The sequence below is a fragment of the Oncorhynchus masou genome, unplaced genomic scaffold, assembly GCF_036934945.1.
Source record: "Oncorhynchus masou masou isolate Uvic2021 unplaced genomic scaffold, UVic_Omas_1.1 unplaced_scaffold_1165, whole genome shotgun sequence".
NCBI lineage: Eukaryota > Metazoa > Chordata > Actinopteri > Salmoniformes > Salmonidae > Oncorhynchus > Oncorhynchus masou.
In genome coordinates this window covers 133,179-151,891 of record NW_027001411.1, presented here as the reverse complement: position 1 = coordinate 151,891, position 18,713 = coordinate 133,179, and the positions used below count along the sequence as shown (strand labels likewise).

General features: G+C 49.6%; 1 protein-coding gene across 4 annotated transcripts in view; it reads right to left on the bottom strand.

The window, feature by feature from the left end:
- LOC135529499 (axin-1-like) overlaps window positions 1-18,502 on the bottom strand; it is a 32,456-nt gene extending 13,954 nt beyond the window's left edge. For 2 of the 4 annotated variants that reach the window (XM_064958190.1, XM_064958192.1), the window contains exons 1-9: window positions 17,396-17,594; window positions 12,684-13,275; window positions 11,356-11,470; window positions 9,966-10,150; window positions 9,712-9,858; window positions 5,150-5,293; window positions 3,777-3,873; window positions 1,512-1,649; window positions 903-1,278 (exon numbers count right to left, since the gene is read on the bottom strand). In XM_064958190.1, the coding sequence (XP_064814262.1) occupies window positions 903-1,278; window positions 1,512-1,649; window positions 3,777-3,873; window positions 5,150-5,293; window positions 9,712-9,858; window positions 9,966-10,150; window positions 11,356-11,470; window positions 12,684-13,198 (1,717 nt within the window). In that variant the 5' untranslated portion in view covers window positions 13,199-13,275; window positions 17,396-17,594. Of the gene's footprint in view, window positions 1-902; window positions 1,279-1,511; window positions 1,650-3,776; window positions 3,874-5,149; window positions 5,294-9,711; window positions 9,859-9,965; window positions 10,151-11,355; window positions 11,471-12,683; window positions 13,276-17,395; window positions 17,595-18,383 lie in introns of those variants that run through there. The other 2 variants (XM_064958191.1, XM_064958193.1) reach the window with 2 other exon arrangements.
- Between the last annotated feature and the right edge of the window lie 211 nt (window positions 18,503-18,713).

Genomic DNA, 18,713 nt, shown 5'->3' with positions numbered 1-18,713 from the left:
AGGAACCAGGCTATGTGGGGTGGCCAGTCCTCTTCAGTCCACTCAGACAGGTGTGAATCAGACGGGTGTGAATCAGACGGGTGTGAATCCGACGGGTGTGAATCAGACGGGTGTGAATCCGACGGGTGTGAATCAGACGGGTGTGAATCCGACGGGTGTGAATCAGACAGGTGTGAATCAGACGGGTGTGAATCAGACGGGTGTGAATCAGACGGGTGTGAATCAGACGGGTGTGAATCAGACGGGTGTGAATCAGACGGGTGTGAATCAGACGGGTGTGAATCAGACGGGTGTGAATCAGACGGGTGTGAATCAGACTGGTGTGAATCAGACGGGTGTGAATCAGACAGGTGTGAATCAGACAGGTGTGAATCAGACAGGTGTCTTGTGTGCCATACATTTTATTTTTTATATATATATTTGTCACTGCTCGACTAAAAAAAATATCTTGGTCGACCAACAACCTATCGACCAGTCGACTAAATGGGGTTTGCCCTAATTGAGTCTAACCTGGATAAATAAAGACGACATCAACACTAGAAGATGTTTATCATTGAGACCAACCTGGATAAATAAAGACAACATCAACACGAGAAGATGTTTATCATTGAGTCTAACCTGGATAAATAAAGACAACATCAACACTAGAAGATGTTTATCATTGAGACCAACCTGGTTAAATAAAGACAACAACACTAGATGTTTATCATTGAGACTAACCTGGATAAATAAAGACAACATCAACACTAGAAGATGTTTATCATTGAGACCAACCTGGTTAAATAAAGACAACACTAGCTGTTTATCATTGAGACCAACCTGGATAAATAAAGACAACATCAACACTAGAAGATGTTTATCATGGAGACCAACCTGGATAAATAAAGACAACAACAACATACCTGCTCCCATCCCCGTTGGGTCCCCTCCCTTGGCTCCTGGCTTGTGACCTTTCACCCCTGGAGGCCACTGGGTTCTTCCAGAGTGAGGTGGAGGGTACACCCCTCCGTCGGGGGAGCGGGACTTGGGCGAGTGTCTCCCGGTGCCTGGTGACTGACACCCCGGCGTCTCCATCACTCTCTGCACGTGTTCGTCCAAGATGGCCTCCGGGTTCTCCTCGTGCGCGTCCTGTAGCGCCAGAACGCCGTTGTACGAGGTCTCTGAATAACGGGACCCGTAGTGGGGGTAGAGGGACGAGGTGGAGGGGGGGAGGGGCTTGTTGCCGTAGGGGGGGAGGGAGTTTACCATGGAGACGTCGGCGTCGTCACCCTCCTCCTCCTATCACAGAGCAGGAGAGGAAAGAAGGGGCGGGGTTAGAGGAGAAGCAGGTTAGTGTATGTGTGTGATGATTACCATCCAAACCACGCACACACACACACATCCAAACCACGCACACGTCACACACACACACACTCACATCCAAACCAGGCACACGTCACAGATACGTCACACACACACATATCCAAACCACGCACAGGCCACAGATACGCCACACCCCTCCCAGTACGTACCCGTCTGACCCTCTTCAGTCTCTCCTCCAGTCTCTCCTGTGCTTCTCTCTCTCTCAGAACTGCCTCCAGTCGACTGATGAGGTCAACAGCAAACCTCTCCGGCTCAACGTGGACATCCTTTGGTACACAGTACGCACGCTAGACACAGAACATCTACCAGATCAACATCATTCACAGAGTCTACCGTTAAGGACCACAGAACATCTACCAGGACCACAGAACATCTACCAGGACCACAGAACATCTACCAGGACCACAGAACATCTACCAGGACCACAGAACATCTACCAGGACCACAGAACATCTACCAGGACCACAGAACATCTACCAGGACCACAGAACATCTACCAGGACCACAGAACATCTACCAGGACCACAGAACATCTATCAGAGGGTATGAGTTAGGGTATAAAGTAATGTGAGGTAGGGTGTGAGGTAGGGTGTAGTGTGTATACTACTTACAGGTATGTGAGGTAGGGTGTGAGGTAGTGTGTATACTACTTACAGGTATGTGAGGTAGGGTGTGAGGTAGGGTGTAGTGTGTATACTACTTACAGGTATGTGAGGTAGGGTGTGAGGTAGGGTGTGAGGTAGGGTGTAGTGTGTACTCTACTTACAGGTATGTGAGGTAGGGTATGAGGTAGGGTATGAGGTAGGGTGTGAGGTAGTGTGTGAGGTAGGGTGTAGTGTGTACTCTAATTACAGGTATGTGAGGTAGGGTGTGAGGTAGGGTGTGAGGTAGGGTGTGAGGTAGGGTGTACTCTAATTACAGGTATGTGAGGTAGGGTGTGAGGTAGGGTGTGAGGTAGGGTGTAGTGTGTACTCTACTTACAGGTATGTGAGGTAGGGTACGAGGTATATGTGTACTCTACTTACAGGTATGTGAGGTAGGGTGTGAGGTAGGGTATAGTGTGTACTCTACTTACAGGTATGTGAGGTAGGGTATGAGGTAGGGTGTGAGGTAGGGTATGAGGTAGGGTATAGTGTGTACTCTACTTACAGGTATGTGAGGTAGGGTGTGAGGTAGGGTGTAGTGTGTACTCTACTTACAGGTATGTGAGGTAGGGTGTAGTGTGTACTCTACTTACAGGTATGTGAGGTAGGGTATGCGGTAGGGTGTGAGGTAGGGTATAGTGTGTACTCTACTTACAGGTATGTGAGGTAGGGTATGAGGTAGGGTGTAGTGTGTACTCTACTTACAGGTATGTGAGGTAGGGTGTAGTGTGTACTCTACTTACAGGTATGTGAGGTAGGGTGTGAGGTAGGGTGTAGTGTGTACTCTACTTACAGGTATGTGAGGTAGAGTGTAGTGTGTACTCTACTTACAGGTATGTGAGGTAGGGTGTGAGGTAGGGTGTGAGGTAGGGTGTAGTGTGTACTCTACTTACAGGTATGTGAGGTAGGGTGTGAGGTAGGGTGTGAGGTAGGGTGTAGTGTGTACTCTACTTACAGGTATGTGAGGTAGGGTGTAGTGTGTACTTTACTTACAGGTATGTGAGGTAGGGTGTGAGGTAGGGTGTGAGGTAGGGTGTGAGGTAGGGTGTAGTGTGTACTCTACTTTCAGGTATGTGAGGTAGGGTGTGAGGTAGGGTGTGAGGTAGGGTGCAGTGTGTACTCTACTTACAGGTATGTGAGGTAGGGTGTGAGGTAGGGTGTAGTGTGTACTCTACTTACAGGTATGTGAGGTAGGGTGTGAGGTAGGGTGTAGTGTGTACTCTACTTACAGGTATGTGAGGTAGGGTGTAGTGTGTACTTTACTTACAGGTATGTGAGGTAGGGTGTGAGGTAGGGTGTGAGGTAGGGTATGAGGTAGGGTGTAGTGTGTACTCTACTTACAGGTATGTGAGGTAGGGTGTGAGGTAGGGTGTGAGGTAGGGTGTGAGGTAGGGTATGAGGTAGGGTGTGAGGTAGGGTGTAGTGTGTACTCTACTTACAGGTATGTGAGGTAGGGGGTGAGGTAGGGTGTGAGGTAGGGTGTAGTGTGTACTCTACTTACAGGTATGTGAGGTAGGGGGTGAGGTAGGGTGTAGTGTGTAGTGTGTACTCTACTTACAGGTATGTGAGGTAGGGGGTGAGGTAGGGTGTAGTGTGTACTCTACTTACAGGTATGTGAGGTAGGGTGTGAGGTAGAGTGTGAGGTAGGGGGTAGTGTGTACTCTACTTACAGGTATGTGAGGTAGGGTGTGAGGTAGAGTGTGAGGTAGGGGGTAGTGTGTACTCTACTTACAGGTATGTGAGGTAGGGTGTAGTGTGTACTCTACTTACAGGTATGTGAGGTAGGGGCACACGTCCGTTGGCTTTGGCACTTTCATGCATCTCTCTACGATGCTGTTTACGATACCGGTAGGGTGGAACACCATCCCTGCAACACACACACGCACACGCACACACACACACGTTAGTATTCAGAAGAATGTCTTTCAGTGTATTTGTGCAAAAAGTCCATGACAGTGTGTGAGAGATAGAGGATCTGTGTGTATTTCAGTGTGTGTGTATTTCAGTGTGTGTATTTCAGTGTGTGTGTATTTCAGTGTGTGTGTGTGTATTTCAGTGTGTGTGTGTGTATTTCAGTGTGTGTGTGTGTATTTCAGTGTGTGTGTGTGTGTATTTCAGTGTGTGTGTATTTCAGTGTGTGTGTGTGTATTTCAGTGTGTGTGTGTGTATTTCAGTGTGTGTGTATTTCAGTGTGTGTGTATTTCAGTGTGTGTATTTCAGTGTGTGTATTTCAGTGTGTGTGTATTTCAGTGTGTGTGTATTTCAGTGTGTGTGTGTGTATTTCAGTGTGTGTATTTCAGTGTGTGTATTTCAGTGTGTGTGTGTGTATTTCAGTGTGTATGTGTGTGTGTGTGTATTTCAGTGTGTGTGTATTTCAGTGTGTGTATTTCAGTGTGTGTATTTCAGTGTGTGTATTTCAGTGTGTATGTGTGTGTGTGTGTATTTCAGTGTGTGTTTTCAGTGTGTGTATTTCAGTGTGTGTTTTCAGTGTGTGTTTTCAGTGTGTGTGTGTGTGTGTGTGTATTTCAGTGTGTGTTTTCAGTGTGTGTGTATTTCAGTGTGTGTTTTCAGTGTGTGTGTGTGTGTGTGTATTTCAGCGTGTGTAGTTCAGCGTGTGTAGTTCAGCGTGTGTAGTTCAGTGTGTGTAGTTCAGTGTGTGTTTTCAGTGTGTGTGTGTGTGTGTGTGTATTTCAGTGTGTGTTTTCAGTGTGTGTGTAGTTCAGTGTGTGTATTTCAGTGTGTGTATTTCAGCGTGTGTATTTCAGCGTGTGTAGTTCAGCGTGTGTAGTTCAGTGTGTGTATTTCAGTGTGTGTTTTCAGTGTGTGTGTGTGTGTGTGTGTGTATTTCAGCGTGTGTATTTCAGTGTGTGTAGTTCAGTGTGTGTATTTCAGTGTGTGTGCTTCTGCTGTCGTTCAGTGAGAGTGTGTGTGTGTGTGTGTGTGTGTATTTCAGCGTGTGTAGTTCAGCGTGTGTATTTCCGTGTGTGTATTTCAGTGTGTGTGCTTCTGCTGTCGGTCAGTGAGAGTGTGTGTGTGTGTGTGTGTGTACTCACACACTGCTGTCGGTCAGTGAGAGTGTGTGTGTGTGTGTGTGTGTGTGTGTGTGTGTGTGTGTGTGTGTGTGTGTGTGTGTGTGTACTCACACACTGCTGTCGGTCAGTGAGAGTGTGTCGCCGTCGGAGACGCTGGACATGCTCTGCTGTTCACTGTCGTTAGCGCTGGTTGCCGGGGCGCGAGCACAACCCATGTTCACGTAGTAGGGGTTAACCACTGGCTCTCTGCATGGTCTGAGGTCACACACACACACACACACAGAATGTAGTAGAGGTTAACCACTGGCTCCCTGCATGGTCTGAGGTCACACACACAGACACACACACACAGAATGTAGTAGGGGTTAACCACTGGCTCCCTGCATGGTCTGAGGTCACACACAGACACACACACACACACACACACACACACACACACACACACACAGAATGTAGTAGGGGTTAACCACCGGCTCTCTGCAAGGTCTGAGGTCACACACACACACACACACACACACACACACACACACACACACACACACACACACACACACACAGAATGTAGTAGAGGTTAACCACTGGCCCTCTGCATGGTCTGAGGTCACACACACACACACACACACACAGAATGTAGTAGAGGTTAACCACCGGCTCTCTGCAAGGTCTGAGGTCACACACACACACACACACACACACACACACAGAATGTAGTAGGGGTTAACCACTGGCTCTCTGCATGGTCTGAGGTCACACACAGAATGTAGTAGGGGTTAACCACTGGCTCTCTGCATGGTCTGAGGTCACACACAGAATGTAGTAGGGGTTAACCACCGGCTCTCTGCATGGTCTGAGGTCACACACACACAGAATGTAGTAGGGGTTAACCACTGGCCCTCTGCATGGTCTGAGGTCACACACAGAATGTAGTAGGGGTTAACCACTGGCCCTCTGCATGGTCTGAGGTCACACACACAGAATGTAGTAGGGGTTAACCACTGGCTCTCTGCATGGTCTGAGGTCACACACACACACACACACACACAGAATGTAGTAGGGGTTAACCACTGGCCCTCTGCATGGTCTGAGGTCACACACAGAATGTAGTAGGGGTTAACCACTGGCCCTCTGCATGGTCTGAGGTCACACACACAGAATGTAGTAGGGGTTAACCACTGGCCCTCTGCATGGTCTGAGGTCACACACACACACACACACACAGAATGTAGTAGGGGTTAACCACTGGCCCTCTGCATGGTCTGAGGTCACACACAGAATGTAGTAGAGGTTAACCACTGGCCCTCTGCATGGTCTGAGGTCACACACAGAATGTAGTAGAGGTTAACCACTGGCCCTCTGCATGGTCTGAGGTCACACACAGAATGTAGTAGAGGTTAACCACCGGCCCTCTGCATGGTCTGAGGTCACACACAGAATGTAGTAGAGGTTAACCACCGGCTCTCTGCATGGTCTGAGGTCACACACAGAATGTAGTAGGGGTTAACCACTGGCCCTCTGCATGGTCTGAGGTCACACACAGAATGTAGTAGGGGTTAACCACTGGCTCTCTGCATGGTCTGAGGTCACACACAGAATGTAGTAGAGGTTAACCACCGGCTCTCTGCATGGTCTGAGGTCACACACAGAATGTAGTAGGGGTTAACCACCGGCCCTCTGCATGGTCTGAGGACACACACATAATGTAGTAGAGGTTAACCACTGGCCCTCTGCATGGTCTGAGGTCACACACACAGAATGTAGTAGGGGTTAACCACTGGCCCTCTGCATGGTCTGAGGTCACACACACAGAATGTAGTAGAGGTTAACCACTGGCCCTCTGCATGGTCTGAGGTCACACACACAGAATGTAGTAGGGGTTAACCACTGGCTCTCTGCATGGTCTGAGGTCACACACAGAATGTAGTAGGGGTTAACCACCGGCTCTCTGCATGGTCTGAGGTCACACACAGAATGTAGTAGGGGTTAACCACCGGCTCTCTGCATGGTCTGAGGTCACACACAGAATGTAGTAGGGGTTAACCGCTGGCTCTCTGCATGGTCTGAGGTCACACACAGAATGTAGTAGGGGTTAACCGCTGGCTCTCTGCATGGTCTGAGGTCACACACAGAATGTAGTAGGGGTTAACCACCGGCTCTCTGCATGGTCTGAGGTCACACACAGAATGTAGTAGGGGTTAACCACTGGCTCTCTGCATGGTCTGAGGTCACACACACAGAATGTATTCAGACCCCTTCACATTTTCCACATTTTATTACGTTTCATTACTTGTTCTAAAATGGATTAAATAACACAATTCTCATCAATCAACACATAATGCCCCACAATGACAAAAGCGAAAACAGGATTTTATAGAAAGATAAATACTGTATTCAGACCCTTTGCTTTGACATGTTTCTACATTTTACCTGTGGTAAAATCAATCTATTGGACATGATTTGGAAAGGCACACTCCTGTCTATAGTGTTGGTCCCACAGTTGACAGTGCATGTCAGAGCAAAAACCAAGACATGAGGTCGAAGGAATTGTCTGTAGATCTCCGAAACAGGATTGTGTCAAGGCACAGATCTAGGGAAGGGAACCAAACAATGTCTGCAGCATTGAAGGTCCCCAAGAACACAGTGGCCTCCATCATTCTTAAATGGAAGAAGTTTGGAACCACCAAGACTCTTCCTAGAGCTGGTCGCCCGGCCAAACTGAGCAATCGGGGGAGAAGGGGCATGGTCTGGGAGGTAACCAAGAACCTGATGATCACTCTGACAGCGCTCCAGAGGTCCTCTGTGGAGATGGGAGAACCTTCCAGAAGGACAACCATCTCTGCAGCAGTCCACCAATCAGGCCTTTATGGTGGAGTGGCCAGACGGAAGTCACTCCTCAGTAAAAGGAACATGACAGCCCGCTTGGAGTTTGCCAAAAGGCACCTAAAGACTCTCAGACCATGAGAAACAAGGTTCTCTGGTCTGATGAAACCAAGACTGAACTCTTTGGCCTGAATGCAAAGCGTGTGGAGATAATCTGGCAGCATCCCTACGGTGAAGCATGGTGGTGGCAGCATCCCTACGGTGAAGCATGGTGGTGGCAGCATCATGCTGTGGGGATGTTTTTCAGGGACTGGGAGACTAGTCAGGATCGAGGGAAAGATGAACAGAGCAAAGTACAGAGAGATCCTTGATGAAAAACTTCTCCAGAATGCTCAGGACCTCAGACTGGGGCGAAGGTTCACCTTCCAACAGGATAACGACCCTAAAGCACACAGCCAAGACAACGCAGGAGTGGCTTCAGGACAAGTCTCTGAATGTCCTTGAGTGGCCCAGCCAGAGCCCGGACTTAAACCCAATCGAACATCTCTGGAGAGACCTGAAAATAGCTGTGCAGCAACGCTCCCCATCCAACCTGACAGAGCTTGAGAGGAACTGCAGAGAAGAATGGGAGAAACTCCCCAAATACAGATGTGCCAAGCTTGTAGCGTCATACCCAAGAAGACTTGAGGCTGTAATCACTGCCAAAAGTACTTCTACAAAGTGCTGAGTAAAGGGTTTGAATACTTACGTAAATGTCAGTCTTTTATTTTTAATAAATGTCAAATAAATAACTGTTTTTGTTTTACATTATAGAGTATTGTGTGTTATATATATATATATATATTCCCTCATCAGACAACACTACAGCTATGATGATACCAGTATCTCTATATTTTTTTCCAGGGTAAAAATCAAAACAGGAAGCAGATCAAACTCGTTGTATGTTAATTATTGAAGCTAAATCTTGGAAGATGAACGTGACTCTGGACGACAGCGTGATGATGTCCGTTTCCAACATGATGGCTGTTCGCCTTGCCGGCGATACGGGCGTCCTCCCGGCGATACGGGCGTCCTCCCGGCGATACGGGCGTCCTCCCGGCGATACGGGCGTCCTCCCGGCGATACGGGCGTCCTCGCGGCGATACGGGCGTCCTCGCGGCGATACGGGCGTCCTCGCGGCGATACGGGCGTCCTCGCGGCGATACGGGCGTCCTCGCGGCGATACGGGCGTCCTCCCGGCGATACGGGCGTCCTCCCGGCGATACGGGCGTCCTCCCGGCGATACGGGCGTCCTCCCGGCGATACGGGCGTCCTCCCGGCGATACGGGCGACCTCCCGGCGATACGGGGATCCTCCCGGCGATACGGGCGTCCTCCCGGCGATACGGGCATCATCCCGGCGTAGGACGCGTACAAACACACAGAGATTCTCTACAGGCACAACTGCATAGCAACCACTCGGACAAATACTAAACACAGTCATGAATTTCACACAATCAGGCGCAAACAAACACACACATCCAAAAACACACACATCCACACACACACACACACACACACATCCACATCCAAACACACACACATCCATAAACACACACATCCACATCCAAACACACACATCCACATCCAAACACACACACCCCCACCCCCACACACACACACACATCCATAAACACACACATCCACATCCAAACACACACACATCCACACACACACACCCCCCCCCACACACACACACACACACATCCATAAACACACACATCCACATCCAAACACACACACACACACACACACATCCACATCCAAACACACACACACACACACACACATCCATAAACACTCTCTCTGGACTCCTACCTGTACTCTCGGCTTTCCCCTGCTCTCCGATTGGTCGACACTCTGTGAGGAGCCGTCTCCATTAGTAACCTCTGGGTCAGCCTGCTGGCCTGCGTATCCCTGCTCTCCTCTTCTTCCTCCTCCTCCTCCTCTTCCTCCTCCCGGCACCTGAAACACAACCACCTTAATTCACCAAGTTACAGTCACATGGACCAGGAGTTTAACCTGGTGACATGGTGCTGACGACAACAACACAATACACTCTAGACACACACCTCCACTCTACGTCCTCTGTGAGGGTGGGCAGGTAGCCAGGCTGCCCGGGACCCGATGAGGAGCTGTGGTGGCTGGGTGGTTTGGGGCTCTCCTCCCCTGTCTGGGTGTAATCCAGGTAGGTGTCTGACTTCAGAAACAGAGGGTAGGTGTTCTCCTCCATGGTGCTCTGGATCTCCGTCTGGGCCTGGAAGACAGGGACAACTTCGCTTCAGTACAAAGTTTCAAAAACTTTATTGTTCATTCGGGCTATAAAAACGAAAACAAAAAAAAAACGAAAGTGAGACTAAAAATGAGGGGAAGCTGGGTTCTACACCTGCAGCAACACAGAGAGAGGGAAGCTGGGTTCTACACCTGCAGCAACACAGAGAGGGAAGCTGGGTTCTACACCTGCAGCAATACAGAGAGAGGGAAGCTGGGTTCTACACCAGCAGCAACACAGAGAGAGGGAAGCTGGGTTCTACACCTGCGGCAATACAGAGAGAGGGAAGCTGGGTTCTACACCTGCAGCAATACAGAGAGAGGGAAGCTGGGTTCTACACCTGCAGCAATACAGAGAGAGGGAAGCTGGGTTCTACACCAGCAGCAACACAGAGAGAGGGAAGCTGGGTTCTACACCTGCAGCAACACAGAGAGAGGGAAGCTGGGTTCTTCACCTGCAGCAACACAGAGAGAGGGAAGCTGGGTTCTACACCTGCAGCAACACAGAGAGGGAAGCTGGGTTCTACACCAGCAGCAACACAGAGAGAGGGAAGCTGGGTTCTACACCTGCAGCAACACAGAGAGGGGGAAGCTGGGTTCTACACCTGCAGCAACACAGAGAGGGAAGCTGGGTTCTACACCTGCAGCAACACAGAGAGAGGGAAGCTGGGTTCTTCACCTGCAGCAACACACATCCCAGAGAGGGAAGCTGGGTTCTACTCCTGCAGCAACACAGAGAGAGGGAAGCTGGGTTCTACACCTGCAGCAACACAGAGAGAGGGAAGCTGGGTTCTACACCTGCAGCAACACAGAGAGAGGGAAGCTGGGTTCTTCACCAGCAGCAACACACATCCCAGAGAGGGAAGCTGGGTTCTCTACCAGCAGCAACACACATCCCAGAGAGGGAAGCTGGGTTCTTCACCAGCAGCAACACAGAGAGAGGGAAGCTGGGTTCTTCACCTGCAGCAACACAGAGAGAGGGAAGCTGGGTTCTACACCAGCAGAACACAGAGAGAGGGAAGCTGGGTTCCACACCAGCAGCAACACAGAGAGAGGGAAGCTGGGTTCACTACCAGCAGAAACACAGAGAGAGTTTGATGCATTGCTACCTATTCCAACATCACATAATGATTGGTTGATGCATTGCTACCTATTCCAATACCACATAATGATTGGTTGATGCATTGCTACCTGTTGGAACATGGCAGGGTCCAGATGCAGTCGAACCACACAGTCTCTGATGAAGCTCTTAGTAGCTGGTTTAATCTGCCTCGACACGATGCCGTTACTATCCTGGATATACTTCCTGGAAGGAGAGAGAATACAGAGATGAGAGAGAGAATAGAGAGAAAGAGGGAAAGAGAGAGAATAGAGAGAAGAGAGAGAATAGAGAGAATAGAGAGAAAGAGAGAGAGGAGAGAAAGAGAGAGAGAGAAAGAGAGAAGAGAGAAAGAGGAGAGAAAGAGAGAAGAGAGAAAGAGAGAAAGAGAGAGAGAAGAGAGAAAGAAGAAAGAGAGAGAGAATAGAGAAAGAGAGAGAATAGAGATGATGGAGAATAGAGAGATGAGAGAAGAAAGAGAGAGAGAATAGAGAGAAAGAGAGCAAATTGAGATGAGAGAGAATAGAGAGAAAGAGAGAGAGATAATAGAGATGAGAGAATAGAGAGAGAGAAAGAGGGAGAGAGAGAATAGAAAGAAAGAGAGAGAATAGAAAGAGAGAGAATAGAAAAAAAGAGAGATGAGAGGAGAAGGGAGAGAGAATAAAGAGATGAGAGAATAGAGAGAAAGAGAGAGAGAATAGAGAGAAAGAGAGAGAGAGAATAGAGAGAATAGAGATAAATAGAGAGAGAGAATAGAGATGAGAGAGAAGAGAGATGAGAGAGAGAATAGAGGAGAGAAAGAGGGAGAATAGAGAGAAAGAGAGAAAGAGAGAGAGAGAGGGAGAATAGAGAGAGAGAGAGGGAGAATAGAGAGAGAGAGAGAGAGAGAGAATAGAGAGAGAGAGAGAGAATAGAGAGAGAGAGAGAGGGAGAATAGAGAGAGAGCGGGAGAATAGAGAGAGAGAGAGGGAGAATAGAGAGAGAGAGAGAGAGAGGGGGAGAATAGAGAGAGAGAGAATAGAGAGAGAGAATAGAGAGAAAGAGAGAATAGAGAGAAACAGAGAGAATAGAGATGAGAGAATAGAGAGATTAGAGAATAGAGAGATGAGAGAATAGAGAGATATGAGAGAATAGAGAGATGAGAGAATAGAGAGATGAGAGAATAGAGAGATGAGAGAATAGAGAGATGAGAGAATAGAGAGATGAGAGAGAATAGAGAGATGAGAGAGAATAGAGAGATGAGAGAGAATAGAGAGAAAGAAAGAGAGAATAGAGAGAATAGAGAGAAAGAGAGAATAGAGAGAAAGAGAATAGAGAGAAAGAGAGAATAGAGAGAAAGAGAGAATAGAGAGAATAGAGAGAAAGAGAGAATAGGAGAGAAAGAAAGACTCGAGATGAGAGAGAGAAGAGTCATCCCTACCTGTAAATGGCCTTGGCCAGCTTGGGCCTCTTCTCCTGGCTGCTCTTCCTGAATCCGGAGCAGGCGAACCAGAAGTCCAGCTGGTCCCCACAGCCCTCCTGTCTCAGGAAGCCCCTGAACAGCTGGATGCCCTCCTGGTCATCCAGGAGAGAGTGGAGCGACTCCGCCCACTTCAGGTAGGGAGGCGTGGGGGAGGCGCTGCCCTCAGGCTCGTACCCTAGGTCCAGGTCCGGCCGCCTGGGGGTGGCCGAGGAAGGGGACTCGCTACTACGGAAGGAGGGGTCTGTTTTGGAGGGGGGGTAGCAGGTGGACTGGGTGGGGGCGCGGCCTCCATGGCTGGAGGGGAGTTGGTGGGGGTCACGGTTGTCCCCCTCTTCTCCAGGGACAGGGGGTCGAGGGGCGTGCTCTGTGAAGTGGCTGTGGGGGTCCACCCCCATCCCCACCCCTAGACCCCCCAGATGGTCGCCCCCTCCCACCCCCCTGTAGGCCCCCTGTGGGTCTCGGACCACACTCATGTCTCTGGTCGGGGACCACTGGGTCGGGCACCGGTCACACCCACACCTCTAGAACAGCTGAAGATGAGAGATTCTTCCTGTAGTGGGAGAGGAGAGGGGGATGAGTTAGAGAGGAATGGTCCTACCTGACAGAAGAGAGAGGAGAGGGGGATGAGTTAGAGAGGAATGGTCCTACCTGACAGAAGAGAGAGGAGAGGGGGATGAGTTAGAGAGGAATGGTCCTACCTGACAGAAGAGAGAGGAGAGGGGGATGAGTTAGAGAGGAATGGTCCTACCTGACAGAAGAGAGAGGAGAGGGGGATGAGTAAGAGAGGAATGGTCCTACCTGACAGAAGAGAGAGGAGAGGGGGATGAGTTAGAGAGGAATGGTCCTACCTGACAGAAGAGAGAGGAGAGGGGGATGAGTAAGAGAGGAATGGTCCTACCTGACAGAAGAGAGAGGAGAGGGGGATGAGTTAGAGAGGAATGGTCCTACCTGACAGAAGAGAGAGAGAGGAGAGGGGGATGAGTTAGAGAGGAATGGTCCTACCTGACAGAAGAGAGAGAGAGGAGAGGGGGATGAGTTAGAGAGGAATGGTCCTACCTGACAGAAGAGAGAGGAGAGGGGGATGAGTAAGAGAGGAATGGTCCTACCTGACAGAAGAGAGAGAGAGGAGAGGGGGATGAGTTAGAGAGGAATGGTCCTACCTGACAGAAGAGGAGAGGGGGATGAGTTAGAGACGAATGGTCCTACCTGACAGAAGAGGAGAGGGGGGTGAGTTAGAGAGGAATGGTCCTACCTGACAGAAGAGAGAGGAGAGGGGGATGAGTTAGAGAGGAATGGTCCTACCTGACAGAAGAGAGAGGGGGATGAGTTAGAGAGGAATGGTCCTACCTGACAGAAGAGAGAGGAGAAGAGGGGGATGGTCCTACCTGACAGAAGAGAGAGGAGAGAAGAGGGGGATGGTCCTACCTGACAGAAGAGAGAGGAGAGGAGAGGGGGATGGTCCTACCTGACAGAAGAGAGAGGAGAGAAGAGGGGGATGGTCCTACCTGACAGAAGAGAGAGGAGAGAAGAGGGGGATGAGTTAGAGAGGAATGGTCCTACCTGACAGAAGAGAGAGGAGAGAAGAGGGGGATGGTCCTACCTGACAGAAGAGAGAGGAGAGAAGAGGGGGATGGTCCTACCTGACAGAAGAGAGAGGGGAGAAGAGGGGGATGGTCCTACCTGACAGAAGAGAGAGGAGAGAAGAGGGGGATGGTCCTACCTGACAGAAGAGAGAGGAGAGAAGAGGGGGATGGTCCTACCTGACAGAAGAGAGGAGAGAAGAGGGGGATGGTCCTACCTGACAGAAGAGAGAGGAGAGAAGAGAGGAATGGTCCTACCTGACAGAAGAGAGAGGAGAGAAGAGAGGAATGGTCCTACCTGACAGAAGAGAGAGGAGAGAAGAGGGGGCTGGTCCTACCTGACAGAAGAGAGGAGAGAAGAGGGGGATGGTCCTACCTGACAGAAGAGAGAGGAGAGAAGAGGGGGATGGTCCTACCTGACAGAAGAGAGAGGAGAGAAGAGGGGGATGGTCCTACCTGACAGAAGAGAGAGGAGAGAAGAGGGGGATGGTCCTACCTGACAGAAGAGAGAGGAGAGAAGAGGGGGATGGTCCTACCTGACAGAAGAGAGAGAGAGAAGAGGGGGATGGTCCTACCTGACAGAAGAGAGAGGAGAGAAGAGGGGGATGGTCCTACCTGACAGAAGAGAGAGGAGAGAAGAGGGGGATGGTCCTACCTGACAGAAGAGAGAGAGAGAAGAGGGGGTGGTCCTACCTGACAGAAGAGAGAGGAGAGAAGAGGGGGATGGTCCTACCTGACAGAAGAGAGAGAGAGAAGAGGGGGATGGTCCTACCTGACAGAAGAGAGAGGAGAGAAGAGGGGGATGGTCCTACCTGACAGAAGAGAGAGGAGAGAAGAGGGGGATGGTCCTACCTGACAGAAGAGAGAGGAGAGAAGAGGGGGATGGTCCTACCTGACAGAAGAGAGAGGAGAGAAGAGGGGGATGGTCCTACCTGACAGAGGAGAGAGGAGAGAAGAGGGGGATGGTCCTACCTGACAGAAGAGAGAGGAGAGAAGAGGGGGATGGTCCTACCTGACAGAAGAGAGAGGGGAGAAGAGGGGGATGGTCCTACCTGACAGAAGAGAGAGGGGAGGGGGATGGTCCTACCTGACAGAAGAGAGAGGAGAGAAGAGGGGGATGGTCCTACCTGACAGAAGAGAGAGGAGAGGGGGATGAGTTAGAGAGGAATGGTCCTACCTGACAGAAGAGAGAGGAGAGGGGGATGAGTTAGAGAGGAATGGTCCTACCTGACAGAAGAGAGAGAAGAGGGGGATGAGTTAGAGAGGAATGGTCCTACCTGACAGAAGAGAGAGGAGAGAAGAGGGGGATGGTCCTACCTGACAGAAGAGAGAGGAGAGAAGAGGGGGGTGGTCCTACCTGACAGAAGAGAGAGGAGAGGGGGATGAGTTAGAGAGGAATGGTCCTACCTGACAGAAGAGAGAGGAGAGAAGAGGGGGATGGTCCTACCTGACAGAAGAGAGAGGAGAGAAGAGGGGGATGGTCCTACCTGACAGAAGAGAGAGGAGAGAAGAGGGGGATGGTCCTACCTGACAGAAGAGAGAGGAGAGAAGAGGGGGATGGTCCTACCTGACAGAAGAGAGAGGAGAGAAGAGGGGGATGGTCCTACCTGACAGAAGAGAGAGGAGAGAAGAGGGGGGTGGTCCTACCTGACAGAAGAGAGAGGGGAGAAGAGGGGGATGGTCCTACCTGACAGAAGAGAGAGGGGAGAAGAGGGGGATGGTCCTACCTGACAGAAGAGAGAGGGGAGGGGGATGGTCCTACCTGACAGAAGAGAGAGGAGAGGGGGATGGTCCTGAGAGGGTCAGAGCTGAACTAAAGAATGAACATACTGACCACAGATTGACCCTCTGGGAGAAAAGAGGGAAGAGCACAGAGACAAGAGGATGGGAGAGGTGAAACTATGAAACTACAAGAATACTTATTATCTGAGTCAGAGAAAGAGGACAGAAGAGAAGAGGAACAAGGGAGGAATGTCCTGTCGTGTTGATTCAGGACGATAAGCTGCGATATGTTTATACTGTAAAACACGGAACCGCTGGTCTTCCTTCTACAGACACAATGAATTAAGGTCAACACGAACATGTTTTGAAGCTAATAACTTCTACACTGGCTAACTCGTCAAAAAGAGGTTGTACCTGGCACCTTCTAGCAGAGCCATGCTGCTTTCAACTTTCACAATGACGGCTAACAGCAAGGATCATCACCGGACTGGTTAGGAAATACGGTCATTATAAACCACCGGTTAGTTGTTGGTCTGGTAGCACCGTAAATAGCTCATCAAAACAGAAGTTATGGTTAATTAAACAAGAGAACAGTGGAGAACTAACGTTAGCTAATAGCTAGTTAGCTTCGTTACATTAACGTCGCCGGTACGCGTTAGTTAGTTCGCTGCCCGTTTAACAAAAAACATAGCTTGATCCTCCGGTACAGTAACCAGCCGGTTAGTTCAGCCCTCTCGCTTCCTCCGGTACCGTATCTCGCTTCCTCCGGTACAGTATCTCGCTTCCTCCGGTACAATAGCCAGCCGGTTAGTCCAGTCCTCTCGCTTCCTCCGGTACAGTATCTCGCTTCCTCCGGTACAATAGCCAGCCGGTTAGTCCAGTCCTCTCGCTTCCTCCGGTACAGTATCTCGCTTCCTCCGGTACAGTAGCCAGCCGGTTAGTCCAGTCCTCTCGCTTCCTCCGATACCGTAGCAAGCCTCTCCCTCCCATCGCGTTGAAGTGAGATCCCATTCATCTCGGCCTCTCCGAAAGACGGTGGAAGAGGGGGGTACAAGGCAACAAACTCCACACAAGACGGGCCTGCTGCCTTCCCAGTCCTCCACTCAGCCCCTTGAGGTGGCCCGCAACACACTACTTTAACACAGTAAACATGAGCCAGATTACTAAACTAACCCGGACGGGATACGAACATCCCGACGCCGTTTGATCGATCAAAGCGCAACCAGCCCCTTCGATCACGGATCAAAACACACAAGAAGAAAGCGAAGGCACGTTTCACCCCCGCCGCTTGGCTAAAGGGCTAACAAGCTACCTAAAAACATAAAACCAAAACATCCCGTTTTTAGCGGCTGAAAGTATACAACCTACCGTATCTGAAAGCCCGCACCCCGTTTTCCACCGCATCGGGGATAGTGGCGAGAACAGTAGTGTGTGAAACGCGGCATAAGGACAACTTGGTAGTATTAAAACGTGAAAGACAACAAGCCTTTCCGTCTTGCCCTCTCAACTCCCCGTGGCCATGGAGGTCTCCAAATACACTCCAAGCAGAGAGGGAGAGAGAATGACGGTCGGTGTGCGCTAAGTATCGAGTGTGTGTTTAACAGCGCCTCGTCCGTTCGGAAAGACACACTACACCGGGAGAGAGGACACACAACACCGGGAGAGAGGAGCACATTGGAATGTCCCGTGGAGCGAATGTTCAGAACATTGCCAATAAACAATTGCCAATTTTAATAAGAAACCAAATATGATGTAGGTATTGAATTGACTCAATTAATAAACACAGGATGGATAATGGTACAGAATATTGGTTAAATTGTTGGGTTTATTCAGGAAAGATTAAAGAAGACAAACAAAAATGTATCTCAATAATGAAAAAAATATATTTCTGTCCTCGTGCAGGAAAGGGCTATAAGGTACTTTAAAGAAATGATCGATTTTGACGTCACAATGAATACACTGATGACACACCGGTTACATTACACGCGAGATAGAATGTCGAGACAATAACCAAGCAATTACAAACCACTGATCAATAAGCAGAATCGAAGAATCAATACTTTTCGTGCAATGTGAACCGAATGGCAAATTAATAGAATGACGTGGCCGAACGCGCACCTCTGAATGGTTTACAGGGTCCAACACAGCGGCGACTAGAAACACGTTTCACATGACAGTATGTGCTCAATAAAAACAGACAGGTAGAGACGAACCAAAAGTAGCCTCTTGTCTTCGATTTTAAAACATATTTTAAAAATAAAGATAGTCCCTACAAATAAATAGACAAAAAAAAGTAAACCAGAAACAACAGCCCAAAACAGACATTATATAAACGAAGAAATCTGATTAAATCTACCTTTCCGCTGTTGCTGCTCCGGTCGCCTTGGCGCAGAACCCATCTCCAGAGTGACTGACAGCAGGACAGCGTGAGAGCATGCCGCCGACAGTCGAGCTGTCAGTCACACGCCTGTAGTCAGTAAGTCAGGCATCGACCTGTGGAGAGAAGGGGGGAGGGTGCGATGGAGGGGAGAAAGAGAGGAGAGGGGGAGAGATCGGAAAGGAAGGAGGGAGACTCAATAGTAAAACCAAGTCATTATACTCATAGTTACTTGGCCAGTGCAATCAGCCATAGTCTATGTATTCAAACATTAGAAATATACTATAATTCTAGTTATACAGTACACCA